The sequence below is a fragment of the Porites lutea genome, chromosome 4 (assembly GCF_958299795.1).
Source record: "Porites lutea chromosome 4, jaPorLute2.1, whole genome shotgun sequence".
NCBI classification, from domain to species: domain Eukaryota; kingdom Metazoa; phylum Cnidaria; class Anthozoa; order Scleractinia; family Poritidae; genus Porites; species Porites lutea.
The window spans coordinates 4,441,893-4,461,843 of NC_133204.1; the positions used below are offsets into that span (position 1 = coordinate 4,441,893).

At 39.2% G+C, this 19,951-nt stretch overlaps 1 protein-coding gene and 2 non-coding genes across 3 annotated transcripts in view; all 3 read left to right on the plus strand.

Annotated features, from left to right (window-relative positions):
• LOC140934046 (transient receptor potential cation channel subfamily A member 1-like) overlaps positions 1-19,951 on the plus strand; it is a 35,798-nt gene that overhangs the window by 8,377 nt on the left and 7,470 nt on the right. Inside the window, exons 5-26 of the mRNA XM_073383730.1 lie at positions 1,009-1,117; positions 1,449-1,555; positions 2,776-2,823; positions 2,961-3,097; positions 4,530-4,578; positions 4,697-4,885; positions 5,601-5,693; positions 5,778-5,860; positions 6,531-6,692; positions 7,630-7,747; positions 8,351-8,520; positions 9,186-9,267; positions 9,897-9,956; positions 10,603-10,683; positions 11,997-12,067; positions 13,771-13,963; positions 14,977-15,164; positions 15,492-15,552; positions 16,115-16,189; positions 16,679-16,873; positions 18,079-18,147; positions 19,634-19,744. Of these exons, the coding sequence (XP_073239831.1) occupies positions 1,009-1,117; positions 1,449-1,555; positions 2,776-2,823; positions 2,961-3,097; positions 4,530-4,578; positions 4,697-4,885; positions 5,601-5,693; positions 5,778-5,860; positions 6,531-6,692; positions 7,630-7,747; positions 8,351-8,520; positions 9,186-9,267; positions 9,897-9,956; positions 10,603-10,683; positions 11,997-12,067; positions 13,771-13,963; positions 14,977-15,164; positions 15,492-15,552; positions 16,115-16,189; positions 16,679-16,873; positions 18,079-18,147; positions 19,634-19,744 (2,451 nt within the window). The remainder of the gene's footprint in view (positions 1-1,008; positions 1,118-1,448; positions 1,556-2,775; positions 2,824-2,960; positions 3,098-4,529; positions 4,579-4,696; positions 4,886-5,600; positions 5,694-5,777; positions 5,861-6,530; positions 6,693-7,629; positions 7,748-8,350; positions 8,521-9,185; positions 9,268-9,896; positions 9,957-10,602; positions 10,684-11,996; positions 12,068-13,770; positions 13,964-14,976; positions 15,165-15,491; positions 15,553-16,114; positions 16,190-16,678; positions 16,874-18,078; positions 18,148-19,633; positions 19,745-19,951) is intronic.
• Positions 1,204-1,285, plus strand: Trnas-gcu (transfer RNA serine (anticodon GCU)). Its single transcript has one exon. It is a non-coding gene; the product is annotated as a tRNA-Ser (tRNA).
• On the plus strand, positions 5,304-5,385 carry Trnas-gcu (transfer RNA serine (anticodon GCU)). Its single transcript has one exon. It is a non-coding gene; the product is annotated as a tRNA-Ser (tRNA).

Here is a 19,951-nt window from a genome sequence, read left to right on the forward strand (position 1 = left end):
GTCTGTGCGTCTGTGTAGGTCCACGGTCGCCTTATACCTGATACCTGATAGTGAAGTCAAAACTCTAGTGATTCAAAGAGGAATAAAAGCGCTAACTTATGTATAACCTGTTCTAAACTGTCAGTTGGTCGGGACGAGCAAGAAAGAAAAAACGAGCGCTGCCTGAAAATAAAGAAACTTTATCATAATGACGAAGAAATTTTAGGAGCGAATACGTGAATATGGCAGGAATGGGAAAAGAATCACGAAAGCACCTAACTGTGACTGAAATATTGAAGGAAAGTCCAGCCTCCACTTTAAGACTATTTTCTCAGTTAAGCGTGTTTTGTTTTGTACTAGTTCATGATTTATTTCATCCTGTACATGTAAGAAACAAGAAGCTGTTTATGTTTATTCCAATGACAAAAGCAAACAAAATGGAGATAAGACGTGAAATTGTACGAAGTTGGCACTGCATACCTATAATGTCCCGACAAGGGAAACTAAGTTATGGGAGGAAACGACGACTGCCAGGACAAAAGGCATGCCGAATAATGAGGGAATGCGAGGTCAACCAGCACCATGGGAGGTGGGAGGGGCGAAACTTTGAAGTCACTTCCACTACTGGCCAAGAGGCGGGCAAAAAACGAATAATTCTAACCAAGGACCGCAATGCATCAGGCCACCAGCGCGCAGGCCCAACTCGACGGAATTTAAAGGAGTTACTTATTTCCCGCGTGACGGGTTAATTATGTATGCAGTGGGAATAGAAAACAAAATTCATTCTCTCTTGGTTTAATAGGACACTCCCGAGTTCCAAAAACTCTCACTTTCAAAATAAGGCCTAGTGCACAACCTTTCTTGTGAAAACGAGTTTTATTTGCATGAGAATGAGAAATCATTTCCATATCAAAGGCTGAGCACTTAACCTCATTCTGATACAGAGGCCCGGAGAAACTCGGAAATGGCCTGTTGCCTGTAATAATGAGAAAATGAAGGTCGAATGTTCTTTTTTTCCTTTATTTTCAGTTAGACTGCGGCGCAAAAGTTACAGCTAAAGGAATAGATCAGATGACTCCACTTAGTGTGGCAGCTCAGAAGGGGTCGGCGGATATAATGGCCCTCTTTTTCAAGAAATGTACGTACGTTAATGATCGGGCATGTCTTTTGAAAATAACAAGTGGTTACGTAGCAACCTAGTTCGCTCCTTTTCCGTACAGGTCGGACGAGGTGGCCGAGTGGTTAAGGCGTTGGACTGCTAATCCAATGTGCTCTGCACGCGTGGGTTCGAATCCCATCCTCGTCGCACGTTTAATTTTATTAAATTTTATGTATTTTTAGTAAGTGTCTTTTCTTGGATTATGTAATGAGAAAAATATAAATCTGGTCTTTTTGGCTGACGTCAAACAACCGTGGCTTTTCATGATTAAAGAGCTCGTTGTTTTTATTTTTCGATTCATGTCCAACAGGCGATGAAGTTAAAAGAGGAACAAAACAGCAGCACGACCTGATCTACAATGTTGACTACGAGGGTAGCTCTCTTTTGCATTTAGCAATAGACAGTGGTGTTTTGAAGGTAACAAAGAATTGCGCATAATGGCCAGTATTAATATACCGTATTTCCTAGAATAATAGCCAGTGGCGATGATTATTTTTTTCGCACAAAAAGAAGTGATTATTCGGGGGAGGCGATTTTTTAAATATTCAAGGGAAGTCGTTCCCTAAATAGAAAAATGATCACGTCAAATAAACTGAACAAGGGCTTTTTAAGTGTTCCAAATTGGGTTCTATGATTAATTTTCAATGACAATATCCTCGGCGATAGAGCTTGAATCGTTAGTGATCAGTTTTGCTGGATCAGACTCTACTTTGACTTGGCAGGGAGTGGATAAAAGAAAGGGAAGAAGACCAGAGGGGTGGGGAGGGCGATTATTCAAGGGAAGAGATTATTTTAAAAAATTTCCGTCTAAGGGGGCGATTATTCGAGGAAATACGGTATCCATGCCATGATTTTTCATTTACCAGTTTACAAAGCCCCTACTTAGAAAAAAAGTATTATCTCAATTCAGTATTACAAGGTCGACAACAGTTCCCAGTTAACATTAAAACATACCTGTTCGCTACTTTACAGGGTTATCCCAGAAGTGGAACTCGTGTTCCGCCGTGAAATACACGAGGACTTGAGCTGGGAGCGTCCTAATCAGTAACGCGCCATCTAGACCACTTGCATCACCTAATAATTTGCGTAGAAGTGTAACTCTGTTTAGTTGTATAAGTAATTTTGTCACTAATTATTCTTCCTTAGTAACTTGAAAACTCTTAATTTAATTTCTAAACAGTAATTCTGTCTTTATGCCTATTACGTAACTTACACTATGAACTTCTTCAAGTTGTCGCTATATGAACTTCTTCAAGTTGTCGCTCCTTGTGATTCAAGCTGACAGTGTGCTTTTCGTTCATTTGCTATTCCTCAAAAACCCATAACAAAAGTAAAAAAACATCGTTCTTGTGACTGAAAGTCAAACACTTTTATTGTCTCAAAATAATAATTGTATCTGCTGATGTAGCTCAAACAAGTAAACATATTTTTATTGTAAGCGTGGAATTAATAACTGTCAGAATAACTGAAACAATCCGCAAAAATGATTTTCATGTAAAAGCGTAAACTTTCTTAGATAAGGTTGCTGCGTTAAGTATCTTTTTGGGAGAGACACGCAGCAACCTTATCATAGTATTACTGAATACTATGTATTGCCTTTAACAGTTATACGTATTCTCTTTTTATAATTTTTTCAGGCAGTTAAGCTGTGCCTGGATTCCGGGTGTTCTGTAGCAGCAGTAAAGGTATAATTTAGCCTCATAATCTAGTTTGAACACTTAGTGAATATTACCGATTTGCTCAGGCTAATGACCCAACAGACTTTTAAAAAGTCTATGTGTTTTGCTTTTCCGCTTTGATGATTTGGTATTCGGTTTTACAGAGGATAAATGGTGGTACTCCGATCCACTTGGCTTGCAGACTTGGCGCGCTGGAAATCTTACAATGCTTGTATGAACACGATCCAGCGGCCTTCAGATTCCCCTTGGTAGACAAAGAAGCTATGACCCCTTTACACAGGTAATCAATTTAGAAATTACATAGAAGTCTATTCATTCAGAATTGTAGTTTTCAGTTCAGCTCGAAGTTAAGGGGTCATCTGCAAAACACGAAACACAATGTCAGTCATCACATATCAAACATAACATGATAAGAGAGTTCAAAAGGCGATGGGTAGGTGAATATTTTTAAGAGGAACTTCGAGTCATAATACCGTAAAAGTCCGAAAATAAGCCCGTCCATGTACAAGCCTCTCCAAATATAAGCTCCCCAAACTCGAAACGGATAAAACCCCCGTTTAATCGTCCCCCCGAATTGTTAAAACTCCCGTGGGATTATACTTAAGAATTGCTCTCAAATACAAGCCAAAACGGTACACTAACACATATTTTTTTGTTTGCCTAAGAACTCTGGGGGCTTGGATTTCTTCGTTCCATAGACAAAGTACTTGCAAGGGCCGGAAGTTATATTCAGCCACCCTGCACCCAAACTCTTTCTGGTGCTCCTCGCTTTTCACCTGTTATCTTTGCGACGATAGAATATACTTTCATAAATTTCCTTCCAACTTTAAGCTAGCCCAACAGATTTTGAGACGCAGCTTTCCCTCCAAGTATAAGCCTAAGCCGATTTTGTAACGCAAATTTCCTTCCGTATATAAGCCCATCCGAATATAACCCCTTCAAAACATAAGCCCCTCAAAAAGGGTCCATGAAAAAGTGAAAACTATAAGCTCTGCGGGGGCTTATTTTCGGTATTTTACGGTATCAAGAGAGAATGATTCTCTCCTGACGGTATTAAAGCATAAGTGACGTCATAAGCACATGCATTGATCTATCAGTTACTAATTATATAAGTATGGGTTTAGTAAGTAAGGTTACCATAAAACAGGCAACAAAAACGTGCAACTCGTTTTGCAACATTGCTGTAAAAAGAGTTGGAAGCGCGTTTTACCACTCACGTTCAAACCTATCTTGTAACAAATCAGAAATTTCTTATTGGATAAAACTACGCGGGAGTCACGCCATACAAGTTAGCCTTGGGCTGGTAAAACACGCAACATGTACAGATTTTGTTGCAAAAAGTAGAATAACTCTCTATTTTCTGCAACAACTTTCGCAACTTGCAACAACCTGATTTGTTGCAAGACATGTTTGAAGGTGATTGGTAAAACGCGCGTCTTCGCATTTCAACTCGTTTTACAGCAATGTTGCAAAACAAGTTGCACGTTTTCAGTTCTTTGTCGGTTTTACCATACCTTAAGGCGGCTTTTTTTCGCATCTTTTTATCATTTTTAAACCTAAATCTCATGGCTGGCTTCAAATCAGCAGCACGTTCATGGCTTTTTCATTTAGAAATCGTTCAGATCAGTCGATCTGCATCCGCTTTACTCTTAATGATGACTCTGGTTCTATAAAATTAACCTTTGTATTTCTAACACGCTTTCTTCTTGCAGATGTGCAATGTATAATCATGTAGGAGTTGTTCAATTTTTAGTGGATCATGTAAGTATCCACTCTGTAAATTTCTTTCAGTCTTAAGATCTCTTAATAACACTAGTAAATGGTTTGTCCTTGGATTTTTCTTAATCTTCTCTCCTTCGTCTCTCCTTATCGTTTTCAGGGAGTAGAATTAAACCCACGAGACCGAGAAAAATGTACACCACTACTCTTGGCAGCGGCTCACGGCTGTCCAGCGGTTGTATCTTATTTGTTGGAAAGTGGAGCTGACGTCACATGTGAAGATGACAAGAAAAGAACAGCACTACACTGGGCGGTTGGTCAGGATAAAACCATAGAGCGGCTATTGAAGGTAAAATTTTATGCGCTGACCAGTGAATTAGCACGGTCCTGTTTAGACAGCGTTTTGCCAAACGTAAGGGCTATCTGCACTTCAGTGGGCCCCATCATCCATCGTATAAGAAGATCACGAAAGCAGCGAGATAGATGCTGGCCACTGATTGGGCACAAAATGATTTTTTTGCTGAATCACAGACAAACATTCGAATAAGTCGTGGAACTGATTCGTTAAGAGTAGTATCCAAGGGGCTCTCTCCCCCGTTCTTGAAAACTTTCGCCGCCGTTTTTCCTGACCCAACAGACAGGCAGTGGCGATGAAGATAGTTTTGACAACATTCTGTCATTAGAGTTACACTAAATCCATTGTTGGGATTTTTGAAACGGCACTTTGTCCGTTATGCTTATTAGTGGCGAACAAGCTGCACCAGTCCGACGAGGTGGCCGAGTGGTTAAGGCGTTGGACTGCTAATCCAATGTGCTCTGCACGCGTGGGTTCGAATCCCATCCTCGTCGTGCTCTTATTTAACTTTTTTTTACTTTTGTTATATACTTTAATATGCGTTTTGACGATAACAGTAGAAGGAGCTATACAATATTGAAAATAAACGTCTGAAATACTGAAAAAAAGCATTGAAATTTTCTCATTTTCCAAATTAGCTCGACACGTCATGTTTTGCGTTTAAAAAGTTTTTTAATAACTTGGTTTACACGCTTAACTTGTTACACAGGATTCCCTCGTACAGAAAATGAAGCTTGTGAACCAGCAGGACAGTACAGGGGCGACAGCTCTTCATTACGCTGCACAAGGCGGATTCCTCAAGGTGAGACTTATTTTTATTTCCCTCTAGTTTCATATTTTTGTTTTTGTTTTATTTCTGTCATTTCCTTTCCATTTCTTTTTACAGAGCGTTCTTTTATTGCTCAAGAATGGAACTGATCCAAGCATAAAAAACAATACGCTTGAAACTCCGCTTCATTTATCCGCCAGGTAAAGTAGGCACATCAAACAACAGGGCTATAGTTAAGCTTTTGGGCCTGTTTATATGAGGTGAGCCAGCCGGGTTAGCCGGGATGGTCCGTTTTACCGGGCTGCCTGGCTCATGCCTTGCGTTCTCTCAAAATTGTTGTTGTTGTTGTTTCTTTTTTTATGAGAAGGCGGCCGAGATCTCTGCACGAGCAACCGGGATCTCGGCAAGAGGGCCAATCTGCTTTCTCATGTAAGCAAAACACTTATTATATGAGGAAACAAAAAAACTTAAACAAGGCATGAGCCCGAGCCAGTCTGGCAAAGCTTGCCAGCCCGGGTAAAAGGGCTGGCTAACTTCGTATAAACAGGCCCTTAATTAGTAGGCTCTTGGTTCGTCTCATAAAACAGGCTTATCCCTAATTTAGTGCTCCTCTTAATAATGCTAAGAAAAAAAAACAATAACAGCAACAGCAACAGCAACAACAAGAGCTTTTTAAAGACTATTGTTGATTAATTTCCAAAGTGGTCTTGGTTTATTTCTTATGAAGCTACTGCGCGTTTAGTCGGCTTAAGCGCGGGTTTAGGTATCGCAACTGTGACTGATGACGCTTTGTGTAAATCTACCTCATGTCTCAAGACTACAGTAGTTACAGTAGTAAATGATGTTATCTTCTTATGCTTGTTTCTTCAGCCATGGCTGGCTACCGATCGTAAAGAAGCTAATGGAAGGTCGACAGACGCGTTTAATGAATGTAGGTAACTTAAGCGATCACACGCCTCTTCACTTAGCTGCTTCTAATGGACAAGACAAAGTTGTCAAATTTCTCTTGGACAGAGGTGCTACGATAGAAAGGTGAAAAGTAACTTTAGCTAATAATTATTTCAACTCTTCTAAATAAACTAAAAGTGCCGTGTGTCAAAAGCCTTATTGTACAGCTTGATTGAGGATAAAGTCATCAAAAACGGCATACTTGCATGCAGTAGCATAACAATAAAATTTTCTTTTCATGGTTTTAAGCATATGCTTGTGCTTGCTTTTAGAGTGTTCTATTGCGCTGGATTCGTTCAGAAGTTGCAGAAACTCGTTGGCTACCGTGGAAGGCTTTTAAAGGCCTAGGGAAGAGGTGTGAGAGAACAAAAAGGGCGCGCACATCGTGTTAACGTGCGCTTTTATTCCCCCTACACCTTTGAACCCCCACACCTTCAAGCGTTTGTCACGAGAACCAAGCTTAATACAGGGCTCGATAAAGTCATGAAAAATCTAAAAAGGGGTGAAATGTAAGAACTTCATTTTCCAGGCCTGAAAAGTCATGGAATTTAATTGTCGGTCATGGAAGGCCATGTAAAATTGAAGTTATTTGTGGTAGATTAGTTATTGCAAATTTCAAAGCAACTGAGGAAAATGTAAGATAGAGACGACAGACGAGTAATTCAATAGCGCGAACGGGACCCACCTTGGTGGACACAAGTGTTTCTGTCTGTTTAACAGAGTTAGGCGAAAATATTGCCAAAAACAAGAAAAGTTTTCAAAAATTTCGAAAGTGACAGCTAATCTGACTTAAGGTCATGGAAAACATGGAAAAGTTCATGGAAAAAGTGGTGGAAAGTATAAGTCATGGAAGAGCTCAAAAAAGTTCGAACCCTGTGATAGTATTTAGTGGCTTTCCAGCTTTCTGCTGGACTCCTTACGACTCTACATTCGATTGTTGTGATGTATTAAATGGGAAAGTTGACGTTTTAACAATGCAAAGACTGTCTTTTTATCATTATTATTATTATTATTATTTTAGGGATACAGACGGGCGTACACCACTGCATTTTGCCGCAGCTAAGGGTTCATTGAAAAGCGTCCAGTTAATCTGTGCTGCGAGTGCTAACTGCATCAACGTGGAAGATAATGCAGATCAGGTAATTATAAGAAAATGCTGGAAAACACTGTTTTCGATGAGAACAACACATGCGAGTAAATTCCGAAATATAAATCACACTAATCTCGCTTCCATTCCATCAGGGTATGAGGATAAGTTATGGTAACAGGACTGAGTGGAGACCAATTCGGTCTGTAATCATATGAGTGATTAACAACATCGGATGACCACGTAGCGGGAGTCCGATTTGTTTAATCACGAGTATGATTACAGACCGAATTGGAAGACACGAAGTTCTGTTACCAATTAATCATAACTTTAACAAAATTTGTGATATATAAGGCTCTTTTTAAAATCAAAACACAAGAAATTCTAAGATTTTTTTTGCCAGCAATGAAAAAAAGCCATTTCAGTGCGCGCGTAATGGCGTGTACTGTTCACGCGTACTGTCCTATTAAACTGTTCTATTAAGGCTGAAATCAGGGCAGTTGATAACCAATCATATTTGAGAATTTTGTTATAGTTATGATTAAATACCGTATAACCCCGCCAAAATTAGGTAAGGCAATTATACACTTACCCTAAAAGCAAGAGTTCCGGACGTCAAACCGTGTTTTAATTTCACTTTATCTTTCTCCTACAGGACACTGCCTTGCATCTTGCGGCGAAAAATGGTCATTCAAGTCTAGTTACCTATCTCTTATCCCATGACTCTCAGAATGTGACGTATAATGCTTACAACCAGAATGCCCTGGATGTCGCCATAGAGGCGGGAAAAGAGTCAGTTGTTCTGGCCGTTGCGGCGCATGGAAGGTAGGTAAACTGCGCTAACGAAAAAACATTGTGGTCGCACAATGCGGTCGCACAATGCGGTCGCACAATCGAACAGCGCCATTGCGTTAACACGGGACCATTATCAACGTCGACGCAGTAGAAATTAAAGTGCTAACACTACAAAATGTGGCCGTATTAACAGAGAATTAACAGAGCTTAAGGAATTTTTTTTTATTGTTAAGACTATTCTCTTTAACTTTATACCTTAATACAACATAATAGCCGACTGCCTTTTCCTAGGGCCTGGGGTTAGGATGAGGTAGAAGTTAATTTGATGGATAGTGTCTTTCTTAGGATATTAGGATATGAGATGTTCTAAGTAGTGTGATCTTCTGTAGTTCATGCATTTTAATGTTATCCGGGATCTGCTGTGTATATTTCTTCTTACTATTATTTGTTATTATCATTATTATTTGAAAAAGTGGCAACAGCGAATCAAAAAGCTAGAAAATCCTCCCCATAAACAATGGCTGGCTATCTGCTCGAGCAAAGGCCTGTTATATTTACTCACGTGCGGAATAACAGACTACTCCCATATTCCAAACGTATCTTACTTCAGTTGTTACTGACTGTGTCGTCCTAACTTCGACTACGGAAAACTAAAAATGATTAATACTGACTTAATTTCACCTTTATTTTATTAGGTGGAGGGAAATGTGTCACCGCGTAGAAGAAGGCATAACACAACTACAGCGTCTTGTAATGAAAATGCCATTAGCCGCGGAGGTTTGAATCAGTGTTGTAAATTTTTTGACGTACTCTTACCTTCTTTTGGTAATTCTCTCTTAAGACATGGAAGTAGAAGCAGAAGCTATATCTCAGGAGAAAACGTTTCCTGCTTTGTTGATGACTATATAATATATAATCATTATTAAAAAGCTTTAAAATTATGACACCAAAGGAACAGTTTCTTAAGTGAATCACTGGAACGAAAAATAATAAGGAAAAATCAGAGACGGCCCATTGCATTTTCGAGTTGGAATCCTTCGCCTTGTCGTGGCCAAAAATAACTCAAACTAATGCTTGTAATTATATATTACTTATGTTTAAAGGGACTTAAACAGTTGGTTACAAGGATTGTTGCTAAGACACAAGGTTTTGACCACCGCAACTCGTCATTGTCAAGTTTTTCACTGTGAAAAAAATACGGACAGTTATGTTTATCTGTGGAACGCAACCGAAAGAACGAGAACAACTAAGAAAAAAATTGCTAATAGATAAGGTAGAAGAAGAAATAAAGCAAAAAAGTTTTGCAAACGCACCTTCTAGTTTTTCCATATTTTGAGACAATTCCCTTAACTGAGTCCTTGTAAAGAAATCAGCCTTTATAATTTGATTTTCTTGTTCGTTTACAGAAATTCCTCGACAAATGTGTTGAGGAGAGCGGAGATAAAGATAAAAGTGAAGATTATACAGTAAGTTTATCGGCGTCACTTTACGACAGAATTACTAACTTTTCCACTTTTTCCTATTCCCTATCTCTCCAAACAACTCTTGCCTAATTTAACGTCCGCGGTTTTTCTTAATAACTGAGTAATTGATAGATTTACTGGTCCTACCAGTTTTTTTCTAGCCTCGTTCCAGTCCTCCCAGTCCTTGCTCGTTCCCACTAACCAAGAGACTAGAACATGGTCGCGTTTCTCCAAATTTCCAATCAAGCAAAGACACCATACAAGTACCACCAACAGGGTGATCGTGTGCTATAGTCGCAATACTTAACGGCGTTAGAGCTTTAAATCCGCGCTCTTTGTTTTTGGAGCAGAAAGGTTTCTCTAGTCGCTAAATCGTTCGTACGAATAATCTGTTGTTGACTTTTCGAGAAAAGGCTTGTTCCTCTTAGATGCAGATTCCTTGTATTTATTTATGTAGATATTATTTCCTTAGGATATTATAGTCATGTTATTAGTAAATATTATTTAATGCTTCAAATCTTATAATAGCTTAAAATGAAGTGATTTTCAGATCGTATTTTCATAATAGTTCATAATAAGGTCAGTGATATCGTGCTTCAGCACGCCAGTTTTTGTGATGACAGTTCCTGATTTATTTTACTGTTTACAGGTAACGTACGACTTCACGTTGCTGCAAGGCATGCCAGACATCAGAAAAGATGATCCTAAGAAATATCTTGACAGTCTACATGTTAGTTGTTATAGTGAATATTTTATTTATTGTGACCTTTTCTCTTCAACGTAATCAGAGATCGTGGTCAGTTTACGCTGATAATTTTAGTTTTAGTTTTTAGTCTAATGATGGTAGCACTTTACAGCAGAATAAGGACAAACCTGTTTCCCTCCCTTAAATTACAGTTAGAAGCTAATTTATTACAGATATATTTACAACAAAATCCCCATACCTCTACAGAATAAACTATGACAAAAATTTTGAACACCAAAAGAAATCGAATAGAGTAGAAAAAACAAGCCAGAAATAATCATTAAAAAAGTAATTGACTGCTACATGATTAAAATTCTCGTCAACCGTTAGGTCTGATTGTACCAGATCACATACCTTTAATGCCAAAATTAGCGCTAGCCTTGAAAAAAGCGGCCCCTTTTACGGACCGGTCATTATTTAATGCTTGGGGGGAAGGGGGCGGAGGATTTGGGGCAAAACAAGGTGAAATTTAGCCGATCCCCCACTTGAATGTTACTTCACTGAAGTGATCCCCCCTAAGAACATTTGATGACTTTCGCGATTCTCCGCCCATGTATTCATTTTCCAAGCAAACTTGAGTGGTCTCCCAGCTGAATCCTTTTAAAGTTTTCAGTGATCCCCCCTTTTGTTACGACTGATCCCCCTTTCGTTCTCCCTCCCCCCCGCAGGCGATAAATAATGACCAGTCCCTTAGACTAAAAAAAAAATAGTATGCACCCCCTTAACACCCGTCCTTACTGAATACAGTCGACTCTCTCTTAACGGACACCTCTGTAAAACGGACAGCTAGAGTTGGTCCCTGCCTTTCTTTGCTCCCTCTATTTGACTTTCTATACAGCTAGTATAGGTGTCCTTCTTAGAGAGAGTTGACTGTATAAGGTAAACTGTCCTACATACTCTATGATCAGGAATAAATTTTATTATGAAGTCAAGACTCTGATTCCAAATATTACCCAGATACCTATAAACGGTTTAATCAATAAACTGATGAACTCTTCTAATTACTTTATCAATATACAATTCATAAAATATATTTCAGTTTGTTTTGATGTCCGTGACAAATTATTATCAAAAGTAACGTTTTTGCTTGTGTTGTAATTTTGATTCCTAAACATAGCTTTTGCAATACTGTATGTGCTTGTATGGTCATGCAAACAAAGCTCGTTGTTGTTGTTATTAAACACTTCATGACTGGTCCCGAGGGAAACAGTTAAAGCTTTTTGTTTCCCGAGAATCCGCTCAATGGAGCCAAACCAAGCAAGCGTAATGTACTAAAAGTGTTGTGATTCTCTTGACAGACCATGGTAAAATATAAACAAGTGAACTGCTTGTCACATCCAGTTACTGGAGCAATCATGAACATCAAATGGTGAGATGATATAGATGTTAATGCCTACAAAAAAGAGAAGTGTGACGTGATGTTACCATGGTAGCAAAATTTCTGGATCTCAACAATTTTTCTTGACAGAGACGGCCATTTGCCTTGTCGAATGTCATGCGCAGGAGGGTCACACAAACATTTCAATTATTTCGTTTTTTCCTGCCGTATTTACAGGACCACGGTTTGTTGAGATCCAGAAATTTTGTTACCATGGCAACATGGCGTAACGACGTCATGTCTCTATTCAAGGCTTTACAAAAAGAAATAGCCTTGGAAACATTGTTAGTTATGTTGGACAACTGAGAAAGAGGTAACAAAGGTACCGTATGAATACTCGAAATAGCACCCCATTCCCCACTTGACTTAGCTATAGCACCCACTTGAGGTAAAAAATTTTTAATTGAGCCCACCACAGCTCTGATCAGTTTTCCTCCTCAAGAAGAAAAATTCCTGAATATCGAAAATGACCTAATAAACGTCCACCTCCAATTAAACGCCTCTTATCTAATCAACTCCTCCCCTAGGCTGTTAAAATATCTTTAGACGCCTGTCTCTAATAAACGCCCCACTGTCTAATAGACGCCCCCTATGAGAATTACTCCAATATACTAGGAATTAGCTAAAAATAAATGAAATCATTCAATTCATTTAGTTTTTTTTATTGATTAACAAGGCTTTGCGTATCTCATCTTGTTCAATGCCAAGTTTAAAGTAAGGACAAACTAACAATAGCAACACAATCCTTAGCAAGGATTCTGACATCAATGTTGGGATTTGAAAGAGCGATATGGATCTCTAGAAGCCTAGACGTATTAATTGATGGAAGGGTGGATATTCGGCTATTTTAAAACTCTTTTGATATTTTCGCCGAAAGCATATTATTTTTGTTGAGTTTGTTAAAGTTATGAAAATAAAGGCCGCCTCCTATCTATTAAACGCCCCCACTTAGATCCCTAAAATATAATAGACGCCCCCGGCATTTATCAGTTCATTAGAGAGATTAAGATCCACGTTTACGCCAAACGGCAAACGTGAATTTGTACCACGTAACCAAGTGATCCCCTTGTTTTTCGTTTACTGTTTATTGCTTCTACACAAAAATAAGTAGTTTTATGCCAGTTTTATCCATGAGAATCATTCTGGACTGTTTTTATCTGCTTATTTTCTATTCTGAGAAATTTTCAACTGACGTTTGCCATTTGCCGTATGCTGTAAACGTGAATCTTAATCTCTCTATTGGCTCCCGTAACTCGGAATATCCTTGGCAAAGATGGCGTCTCATTTCGAGACATTTTTGGAAGACGTAATTTGAACGATAAATAAAGCAGGCATACAAACAAATACCAACTTTGGCTTGGCGGTGTTTACTGGTAGATGGAAAATTATAGTTTCATACTGAATTTGCAACAAAATCGTAAAAATGCAGTTGACAAAATCCCCGAAATGTTTGAAAATTGTAAACAAAGTTACTACTAAGTGACGTTTTTAATTTACCCAAATTTCCTTTTTTTGTGTGATTTTTATCCAACTGATCATGTGTTGGTAAATACTAAAACAACTATCCCCCTCAGGTCGGTGAACAACACTAGATATATACCTCGACGCTTCACTATTCCCTCCCCTTCGGGGGATAGTTGAAAAAAAAAAAGGAAGATAGAATTAGTTATTTGATTCAACGCGTTTACTTTCAGGCGGAAAGTTGGGTGGAAGGCTTACGTCATGAATTTAGGATTTTACATTTTATTCCTTGTTATGCTGACTACTATGACTATATTACTGGAGGAGAAAACACATAGAAGCTCTCTGTTGAATATACCACGGTTTACTATCGTAATAATGAGTCTTTTTCACCTGCTGAAGGAATTATTTCAAATATGGGACGAGGTGAGTAGTGGATAGAGTCAATATTTTTTCCATAACGTTTTTTATCCAGCAATTTTTAGTCCCAAAAACTTTAAACTTGGCAAGTAACCGGAGGGTCATGGCTTACTTAAGAGTAAATTGTGAAGATGGGCTACGAAAAACGCTGTTTACCTCTGCGGCAAATTTCTGATGGACGTAAAAGGCCAGACTTTTGTGTCGATCCTCTTGAGGACGAGGACTCAGTGTTACATGTTTTTGCACACCAAAGAAAAGGGTACTCTCTCATTTGTTACATATAGGCTATCGCAGTATGTATAAACGTTAACGAATAGCTCATCATGGAGACCCAAAAAATACTCCGACCTAGCATAAACACCTTTCCACACTGCCACCAGGAGAGACACAGAAACCTCCAGGATAGGTGACCATCCACTTCAGTCAAGATGAGATCGGCGAGGCGCAAAGGAAAAGAGGAAAGCATCACTAGAAACACTTAAATCACCGTTCTGACATGTGAACAAAATGGTTTTCGTACTGTCGGAAAAGCTATCCAGCACTAATGTAGACATGTTCTAACCAGCAAGTTCCATCTTTTTCTTTTTTTATTTTACACTTTCCGTGCCTCTCCCGTCGCCTTGCTGCTGGGATCATTCCACCATCTCGTAAATAAACTGACCCTCAAAGAAGGTGTATTTAGATTGAAAGGGCCAAGTTTCAAACTTTGCATTTATTGGTTCTATTCCCTCACAAATTGAGTCATTGAACAATATCCCATCGACCTAAGTGGACAAATACGAGAGGAGAGACCAACTGACTCCAGACCGAAGCACCGCTAACCTGCGTAGCTGGCAGAATTGTTCTCGCGCTTTTCCCTCTCCGCGCAGTTTCCAACGAAGCTGCTCTGCCACGATCCTGCCGGCTACGCTTCGTCATCGGGATAAAGAATCAAACGCGGTACAAGTAGTTTGTAAAGTAGTATACGCTCTTTTATGATAGATACTGAATATTGACGGACTTCTGTTTATCTTTTTTAGAAATTCAAATATCTTTTGAAGATAGATAACTGGATGGAATGGTTTCTGTATATGACAAGTCTTGTTTACATGTTTCAATATCGGGAACTCAACAGTAAAGCCGGAACGAACACTGAGTTAAATATCACGGCTGTGGCTGCTACTGCAATTTTTATCGCTTGGGTTATATTTGTACTTTATTTAAGAAGGTAGGTTATAATTAGACGTCGATTCCTTTCTCCTCCACTCACTCCTCTTAATAAGTAAAACAACAGCTTTGCCTGGCAGCAAACCTCATTGTCCCTTTCTTTGCCTTCACTGCACGACTACGAAGTGAAAATGCCTAATTTTGGTCAGTCTGCCGTTTTGGTCCTCTAACTAATTTGAATGGTATTGTGAATTCTATCTTTTAGAAGCGCAAAAGTTGGCGTAAAAGCAAAGAGCGATAGCGTCCCCTAACCGGTTTTATTGTTGCCCCACCAGTTCGGGAACTGGTCAGAAGAGTTTTTATTAAGTAAAATTTGGTTTCATTTCAGGTTTTCTACGTTTGGTATTTACATTATCATGATGATGAACATTATACGAACTCTCGTCAAGGTAACGATAGTTTATTAAAATAATAATGAATTTCGCGATTGTGCAACAAGTTACCTGTATAGAGAGGAAACAAACTCAAGGCAATGTCAGGGACCGATTTTTTTCTAACTTTTGATAGCAAAGCTTGTATACTTTGCCTTTCTCTTAATATTACCTTAAAAACTATGTTATGTGGCCCTTATGTGAATTCTTGGAGACAATTAGCAGTTTTTCAAGCTGATTCTTTTTCTATACGCCTTCCGTGGTTACCTGTGATTCGAGTCTCTATTTTCGTTTCGCATGGTAAATATAATCCTAGCGCCGACCAAATGAGAGCCGTCAAAATTGTGACTGATCTCAAGTTAGTCTGCGGCCAAATTGAAACAGGCCCGGTACATTTATTTCTAGTGTAAGAACATAGTATTAAAAAGTACTTTTTCTGTCGCGTGAACCGGAACCTTTATATGTTTTTTCATCGTTTGAAATAAACCTCTCCTTTTTTTTAGTGTCCAGTTTTTCAAGATTCGACTATGTTAGTTTTACTTAACTGTTTCTGAGATTTCCTCTCTCTTCCATCCCACAGATCATTATTTTGTTCATTCCTTTTGTGATTGCCTTTGGAATACCGTTTTACCTTTTGCTCCGCGACAAAAGTCCAGTGAGTAACCACTATATTTTACAAATGAAAGGAAAAAACAACTATCAGGATTATCACCCTTAACGATCCCAAATTGTACGAAATGGAGATTTTTTATGTTGCGTTGACGTGTATGCACAGAAAACATAACCTTATTGATGGGTTTAGTGGAAATTAAGTCACTGCAGATTATAGCCTGCCAACAATTTTTTTTTTTTCAACAATTTCAGTCTGTCGTGTTGAGCCTTGCAAGCAGGAGTGGGGAGGATGTGCGTTAGCCTGCGTAACAAAGGCGGACGAGGGTAGAGAAACCGCGAGGAATATTTTTCTCGCCGCTTCGCCGCTCGTGCGCCTCGGCTCGACAAAAACTGTCATGCTACACAGGCTAGGTATGCGTTTGCTTAAAATGCTCGCCCGCACGACAATCCTGAGGAACTACTAGCTTTCCGCCTGCGGATAATGGTCTGCTCATGTCCAATGACTGTGATTTTTTTCCTCTACCATTAACAGGAGAAATCGGATGAAAAAACTTACCTGTTTGAACGTCTTCCTTACTCCCTATTTACAACCTTTATGTTGATACTTGGAGAGATGAAATACCCGCATACAGTTTTCAAGTACCAACCTCTTCCATATCCTTGGATAAGCTATGTTGTTTATATCATTTTCTGCTTGTGCATGCCAATCATAATAAAGAATCTCTTGGTAAGTATATGGCCCTTTAGATGTCATTAGGAATGTATATGTTGAGTTATTTTTTTTTATCTCAGGTACTTTCTATTTTTCCTTGTTTCAACTTCATTAGCATACATTACCGTGCCCAAAAATGAAAAAGAAATAAAAATTACCTGAGATAAAAATTTGCTACGACATGTACACCACTGGTTATAGAGCTTTCTCACTCACGTGGTCAGTAGCTATGCAAATTTATCGCAACAAAAGAAAGTTGTTACTTGAGAAAAAGGTTCTACTCCCAGAGGATGGTTTTGGAACACCAACATGACCGCCGTTTCACTGTTTTGGTACAAACGCCGGCTGTATTTGCTATTTGCACATCTCCCATAATACACCTTATCTGCCACCCAAACATTTTGCATAACCTTTGTTTTTAATTTCTTCTTGGTATTTCAGTGGTCTCAAGAGAAACTGAAGACAATGCTAATATTTTTTTTATTTGGGGGGCGGGGGGAGGGGGTGAATAAGGTGTATTTAACAATTATTCCTCGAGCCCGGATGGGTTATTGACTCAGAGGCCATGAGGGCGAGAGGAATAATTGTTTTAGTAAAATCCAACTAGTTGGTCAAGAATATCGAGACAAAACAACTTTAGCTAGCAAAGCGCGATTCAGCCGCCATTGTTTCAATTGGTTTTCAAAGCCGGCGCTTTTCGCTGCTAATGGGCTATAACATATAGCCTAGTAGTAGCTCAACCAATCAGAACGCAGCATTGATAATAGACCACAAGTTGGATTTTACCAATATGGAAGACACCCTATTGGCGAATAGTTTTCAATATTTTTACATTATCAGCGCATTGCTTAGCCGCGAATGTTTTGAAACACTAAACACGTAAACGCAAAGCAAATGCTTTTTACGGTCGAACCTTCAACGTGTGTTATAAGCCAACTGAATACATCTATAAGATGTTTGTAAAGGGTGGGTTTCGCGTCACATGAAACGGGGACGTTAACTGGACAGTGAACAAAACGGAAGGAAGAGGACCATCATGAAAAATTACTAAAATACTCTAAATTTTACCGGAATATTCTTTTCCTGTTTAAACTCATCTTACTGAATTGTGATTTGTGAATCAACTACGTCCTCTCGCCGATGTCCTTAACAGGGGCAAGATATTATATTCGTACTCCGACATTTTGTCTTATTTTATGTTCTGTACATTTCGTTTTCAGATTGGTCTTTCAGTCGGTGACGTCAATAGAATTCTTCAATCTGCCAAAATGGAGCAACATGCAATGCAGGTTTGTACATTCAAATAGAAAATTGCGCGTATGAGAACCTTGTCAGTGTTAACCGGTTTTGCTTGTTAGTTATAATAAGCAAGATTACTATGTTTTAATTCCATTACTCTTTAAGATGTTTTTCTGACAAGTCTATGACACAGTACACCTCAGGTAATTCGTTGAATAACAGGTACGGTTACGCAAAAAAGGAGTTGCGTCTACCCGCGCCAAATAGGGAGCTTAAGCAATTACAACGGCGTCTGCGACGAAAACCTCACTTAAAAAGTGCATTAGTGCTCATTCAAACTTCATTGCTCTCGTTTTATCTCGTTCAATTTGACAAAGGTTGGTGAATTTTTCTGCAGTTGAGTTCTGAAGGTCTGTATCTTAGTGTAGGAAAAGAAGAAGAAGGAAATCGTAGCCTGCGAGCAAGCTCTTCAGAGCGCGGGGCGGGAAAAGGAAGTAGAACTTGCAACTACGTCTCTGGAATTTGAATTCCGCCTCCAATTCCCCTGTGGCTCCCCTTCGACAAAGCTGCCAGATTTCCGCCAGTCAGTGCGAAGCGGAAACGAGCGCGAATGTAAACAAAAGTTGAAAAACACGTGAAAGCACGCGGCAAGGGTATTGACGTCATTACTAATGTCAGCTCCGCCAATCAGCATTTCGCATCGACTTTTTCGATGTAGATATTCAAATTCCAGGGACGTAGTTGCAAGCTATCCTTCCTTTTTCCGCCCCGCCGCCAGAGCGCCCCGGAGAGCTTGCTCGTAGGCTAAGAATATCGTTGTCTTATGTACGCTTTACTACTTTCTAGTAAACGTGAATTAGACCTTATTCACGATACCTGCCGTCTTTGCGCGCACTTTTAAAAGGACTATGTCACGTGGTTTCTCAAGGGGCAAAAAAGTGAAAAAAATTTCCAATGCAAGAAATCATAATCCAGTTTGTTTATTTAAGACAACAGAAAATGAAGAAATTTTCATCTTTAAGACGATATTGGCAAATTATGGGTGGAAGTGATCATTGTTACTACTTCTTTGGATTCAGTAGCGACCGTAGATGTCCTCACAGCAAAAAAAATGACTTAAATCTTGTCGAAACTCGATATGTACATTTTGCACGACTATTACGTCGTCGCCTCTTTTTTAGAGAATAAACAAAGTCGACCGCGATTACTCGCATAGGTAAATTTTATCTCTGGTTGCCCCCAAATACCACTTGACATTTCTTTTATTCAATCGATCCTAAAGCGCGTGCAAAGATGGCGGGTATAGTGAATAAGGTCTATTGCGATGTTTCTCGTGGCAATCGTTCAACTACGGCTAAGAAATCAACAAAAAAAATGTGATGCACGTGCAAAGTTGATGTTTTACCAAGCCCATCGTTGCCGGCGCCGTCGTCGTTGCGCCTAATACTATTACTACTGCCCGTTACTAAAAACGTGTAATCATTCAATTCCGTGACAATGTTCAGTGTTTTACCGTAACGCTCCCTTTCTTTTAAGGTCGAATTGCTTTTGGAATTAGAGCGGGCCACGCCCAGGAAAGTCCTTAGGAAAATTTGGGTCCCTTACTTCATTGAGTACCCTAACAGAAAAAGGACATGGATACAGAAGGTAACTAACCGTCTAATTTCCATCCCTCAAGGTTTTTCATCTTTTAATTAACTTGGACAGATTAGAGAAAATACATTGATACCGATGGAACGAGGGCCTCAAAATAAGTAAAGCTGCCAGTTTGAGAGTGATAGAGGTTGAGAATAAACGCAAAGCAAAGGGTGGGAGATTTTATAGACGTTTTCTCTGGTGAGGGGGCAAGTTTGT